This window comes from Formica exsecta, unplaced genomic scaffold (assembly GCF_003651465.1).
Source record: "Formica exsecta isolate Colony F162 unplaced genomic scaffold, ASM365146v1 scaffold213, whole genome shotgun sequence".
Taxonomy (NCBI): Eukaryota; Metazoa; Arthropoda; class Insecta; order Hymenoptera; family Formicidae; genus Formica; species Formica exsecta.
In genome coordinates this window covers 166,786-172,065 of record NW_021849428.1, presented here as the reverse complement: position 1 = coordinate 172,065, position 5,280 = coordinate 166,786, and the positions used below count along the sequence as shown (strand labels likewise).

The window sequence follows — 5,280 nt, the reverse complement described above, 5'->3', positions numbered from 1 at the left end:
ATCGCGGATTGTGCTTAATGTGACGACCTACGGCAGCCACAATATCCATTCGATTATTTGTGTTTATTTGGATTGACAACAATATGGATTAGAATGTAATGATTTTAGATTGGAAATAATCCGCGAAAGCGATATTAAAACCGATTATAGTTCGTTCGGAATTAAAATCGATTACTTTTTAATCCGGGCGCGGATTGAACCGATTAAAACCGATTAAAACGGATTATGTTTTAATCGGTTTTAATCGATCATTTTCGGCAGGGTTAATACTAGAACAACCAATATTATTTTTCAGTCAACATATAAGATATGTTGACTGTATAACAAACTCCAATAATAATGCGATCTTTCACAGAAGAGTTTTTTATATTATAGAATAAAATAATTAAATTAAATTTTTCTAAAAATTTTTCTATTTCTTTCTTTTCTGTAAAAGATTGCAACTATTAAAGTTTATTATGTAACACATTTCATTTTGATCAAAAAGTAACATTGATTGGTCTTGTTAATGCAAACTTAAACTGTAAAAATGAGTGCATCCATCAATAGATATCGCGATATCGCGCAATATCGGGAATGGGAGATATATAGTTGGGCATCAGACTCACGAGAGGGCACTGAAAGTTGTATACGCAAAACGCTCTTATGCTCTTATGGGACCTTCCACTCTATCTAATCCTCTTTGCTGTGTATGTCATCCAAGAACCCATGATGCATTGCAAAAGGCGGCGAGAGCCAATAACAAGTCTATACTGCGTTCACGGAGAGAACGACCTCGCTCCGCGCAGCTTTGGGCGGAGTGGGGATTAAGTGAGAGACTTCAGCGCGCTACTTCAATGCCGTATGTCGTATGCGTATCGATCATGTATCACGTATGTGATCCGCCTATTAAGCTCGAAAGAAATGTTATAATATTGAAAGCTTGAGTTATTCTCTGTTAATCGAATTTTATTACTCTTTTTAATTAAATCGCGATATATCTATTATATTTATTTTCTCTTTTTGCAATCTAAAAATTAATAATAAAGTTTAATACTATTATAAATAAATAGGGTCCCCTCTGTCGGCTAGCCGGATCTGCAAGCTGCAAGATAAATTTTGGCAGCGTGAAGAGGGCAAAATGGGCGGTCGGTCGGGCGGGATCTGACCAAACCGGACGAAAAGCGAGGTCGTTCTCTCCGTGAACGCAGTATACCTTATTTGGAATCTCTTTTCAATATTTAGCATTTCTTTTCAATAGCGACTGCGCACACGTCGATTCTTTGCAATGCATTTTTGCAATGGGTTTCGGGATGCTCCTGACTTAACCTTCTTTTATATAACGTTAATCCATTCTATATTGTGTCTATGTTTTCTACATTGCCTATATATATATATATATATATAACATACTCTTGTATTATAAAGATATAATAAAAACTACTCGCCTTTAATTGTAATGTGTCTTATTACATATATCTAAGAACTTGTCCCACATTGCTAAAGTACCCAAGCTCTTTCATATTAGCAAAAAATATTTATTCAATGTCACTTCGTAGGATGAGCAAAATCTCGAAAATTTATAGATATGTTTTATACTAAAATATGATAACATATTAAGACAGTGACATATGAGAGGTTAGGATATCTCTCGTATGTACAGTAGGCAATGTAGAAAACTATTAGAATATCCTTATTATTTATATACAGATTTTTTGTTGCATACCTGTGTTTTTCATGCTGTCCGTAAACAATTAATAATTACACTGTATTCTTTCGCACTTAAAATTTCACGTATATGTCATGGCAGAGTCATACGAAATAACTCAAAACGACTCCCTCCCCCTCGCCGCTCCATCAGAGTGCATTCGTTTTTTTCGTTTTTCAAGGCAAATATGAGCCAACAGTTGTTTAATTAGTTTTTCCGTAACCAACAAACGATTGCGCATCGATTGAACTAAGTTTGAAACAAAAATAATATCTTTCCGGTTAACTTCACACAAAATTTTTTTTTCATATTTTCAAAAAAAATGTTAACCAACAAACGTTGTAATTAGGCCAACAATCACCAACAAACGACCAACAAACAATTCGTAAAAAAAAAAAATTATAAAAGTGAATGACCGGCTAACTTTATGGAGCTCGCTTCTCTCTGCAAAAAAATATTTTTGGGGGTATTTTGGGGGATTTTGACTGCTCTTTGGGGGGAAATTTTTATAATGGTTGGCAACACTGGCCTCTACTTAACTTTAACAGTACTTCATCAGTGATACTGTTAACTTGATACTAATTCAATTACGAAAGAAAGAAAATAATGAGCAGTAGTGAAATTATGGATAATGAAGAAATAGTACAATTGCGTAAGCTAAAAAGAGAACTTTTAAAAAAAGCGATTCAATTGAAAGACAAATTAAAGGATATAGAAGATAACAAACACCAACCGTTAATTAATTTCAATATGTAATTAATCAAGCGACGCGGTAGCGTCGCGACTCCAAGTATATATTAGAAATTCGTTCCATTAATTCTTTCTTGCACAAATTCTCTGATCAACAAACTTATCCATTCTGGATAATTGTAGCACACTACCTTCCGATAATGAGGATCACAAACCATCAAAACTGCAATCTATCAAATACAAGGCTAAATTATGTGAGATTGCAGGTCAAGTAACGGGAATAACATTTAAAGATGTTAATAAAAAATGGTTACGCAACAATATTTTTATTTATTCAGCTAAAGTGATAACAAAAACAATTTCTTTGAATCTTGAATTGACAGTTTTCATGGTACGAGAGAATTGTAAACTCAATACTCTAAAATTAATTTTATTAATGTTTGTCACATATTTTTAAACCTTTAACTTTTTTTTTCAGGATTTGGATGAATTTAAGATTGACAATATAATGTGCTATTTTACAGACATCGACGATTGTTATATGCTTGAAATATCTCCTTGGTTTGAGAAGATAACAAGTATAAAAAACTTTTCTCTTCTTATGTCTGGTAAATAATCACAATGATATAAACAACAATGATGTTATATTTAATTAGTTATACCAATTTTAATGCCATATAATGAGTCACTTCTCTTTCAGCACTTTCTGATTACAATGAAAATAACATTTTTAGATCTAAGATTTTGAATAGTTTAAAAACAAAGAAATATGCAAGTATACGACAATGTTTTCAAGAAGATGGAGGTATATTATTGCATATACACTCATCTACAAATACAAAAGAAAATTATGTAATATTCCGATGGACAATGAAATTTTTGGAAGTAACATGGCACATTGAACATTTTTTTACAGTAAAACCCACAGATAGAGGTAAAAAAATTGATACATTTTCTAATATAGGTAGAAATTACAATGGTATTTAAATAGATAACAAATATTTTTAATTTATTGATTTAGGAATAAAATTTTCCGAAGAAAATCGAATATTATTAAAAGAATTTTGCGAAATTAATTTGACAAAGGACAAACTTGTGGGACTATGGAATAGATTGTGCATTGCCATTGATAATTATGCTAAAGGCATAAATACATAAAAAAATTTATTTCTCCGAATTTAATATTCACAGAGAATATCCAATATTTTCATATGAATTAACAATTTCATCATTTATATAAAAAGATTAAAAGCACCTGAATAATATCAATATCAATAAATAAATAGTTTTATATATAAATATAAATATAAAAAAGTTTTCTTTCTTACCCTTTTATACAAATTCCTTAAAAATATTACAGTAAAGAACTTGCCAATTAGAAAAATACGATTTTTTATTCTTAAAATTTTTATTTATTAAAACTGATTTAAAAATAAATTATTAGATTTGTTTTAAATTTAATTGTGTTTAAATATATAATTTGTCTTTCATTTATTTTTTAAAATATTCAAACAGCAATGAAAACAAAAGAATATTTATAATAATGTTAAGTAAATTGTGCATGAAATTTGTTAAGAAGATATTCTTTTTAAAAATATATTAATATTCTTTTTTCTATATGATATGAGTGTACGCGAGCGCATACGCATTATACATATACAGGATATTATTTTTGTCCGAATAGGCAAATATCTCGAAAATTAAACATTATAGACATAAATGCAAACTGTGTAACTTGACTGTAACTATGACTGTATAAATGCATAAATCATATATATATATTGTACACTAATGGATCTACTATATAAGAGAAACAATAATACAACTCCCCAGTGGCGCAATCGGTTAGCGCACGGTACTTATAAGACAGTAGTTCAGTGAGCAATGCCGGGGTTGTGAGTTCGAGCCTCACCTGGGGAAAGTTTTTTTTTAATTATTTTGATTTATATAATATATTGTTCGTGATACTGTTATTAGTTATAATAAATAATAAAAAAAAAATATATATATATAAAGAGATAGACCGTAACAAATATATATCAAATTAAATGGTCCAAACTGAACTCTATTGTGAGCATAGTGGTTGCTTTCAAAAGCTATCTGTGTTAACGAACGAAAAGGTATGCATAATTTTTTTATTATTATGTGAATATTTTGATATGATAAAAGTTGTAGCGCTGTTTGAAACGAATACAACAATGTATTGTATAATGTAAGTATTTTACATATTTTACGAGTTTTATCGACTTTAAATATCGCGAGTGACGTCTACCTTTTCACTTTCTGCCCTGCGTTATGGCCAACTTCTGATTTGTGCATTAGAGATTGACATATGTTATATTGGCCGTGTTCCAAAATTCACTGCCAGTACTGGAAATCTATAATATACGTTACGTGAACTATAGATTTTCAGTACTGACAGTGAATTTTGGAATACAGCCATTGTTATATGATCATAATATTCAATCCGAAGTTGACCATATCGCAGGACCGAAAATGAAAAAGTAGACGTCACCCGCAATATTTGTTGATAAAACTCATAATATAAAAAATATTTACATTTTATCATACATCATTGTATTTCTTTCAAACAGCGCTACAACTTTTTTCATCTAAAAAAATTCATATTATTATAAAAAGAATATGCATACCTCTCCGTTCTTTAACACAGATAATTTTTGGAAGCAACCACTATGCTCACAATAGAGTTCAGTTTGGACCATTTAATTTGATATATATTTGTTACGGTCTATCTCTTTTCGTTTAAAAGATAAATGGGGTGGCCACTTTTGGAGGGACACCATGTATATATATATACATTTATTTATTTATTATTATATTGTCTCTCCCTTTGTATGTGTATATGTAAGGACTGTTATGCGGATGCATATATATATATATAT

The 5,280-nt window shown here is 30.2% G+C and overlaps 1 protein-coding gene and 1 non-coding gene across 2 annotated transcripts; both read left to right on the top strand.

Moving 5' to 3' along the window:
• Window positions 1-2,203: 2,203 nt before the first annotated feature.
• LOC115235227 lies at window positions 2,204-3,682 on the top strand. The gene is made up of 5 exons (XM_029806872.1): window positions 2,204-2,439; window positions 2,561-2,768; window positions 2,856-2,985; window positions 3,078-3,311; window positions 3,399-3,682. The coding sequence occupies exons 1-5, from the start codon at window positions 2,294-2,296 to the stop codon at window positions 3,533-3,535; spliced, it is 855 nt and encodes a 284-aa protein (XP_029662732.1). The 5' UTR covers window positions 2,204-2,293; the 3' UTR covers window positions 3,536-3,682.
• A 521-nt stretch (window positions 3,683-4,203) lies between these two features.
• Window positions 4,204-4,297, top strand: Trnai-uau. The gene is made up of 2 exons: window positions 4,204-4,241; window positions 4,262-4,297. It is a non-coding gene; the product is annotated as a tRNA-Ile (tRNA).
• Window positions 4,298-5,280: the final 983 nt, after the last annotated feature.

Bases quoted from the DNA above. Each gene is read 5' to 3' on its own strand.
- LOC115235227 (XM_029806872.1), top strand. From the start codon at position 2,294: ATGAGCAGTAGTGAAATTATGGATAATGAAGAAATAGTACAATTGCGT. The intron at 2,986-3,077 runs GTAAATAATCAC...CTTCTCTTTCAG, and splicing joins CTTTTCTCTTCTTATGTCTG to CACTTTCTGATTACAATGAA. The intron at 3,312-3,398 runs GTAAAAAAATTG...TTATTGATTTAG, and splicing joins AGTAAAACCCACAGATAGAG to GAATAAAATTTTCCGAAGAA.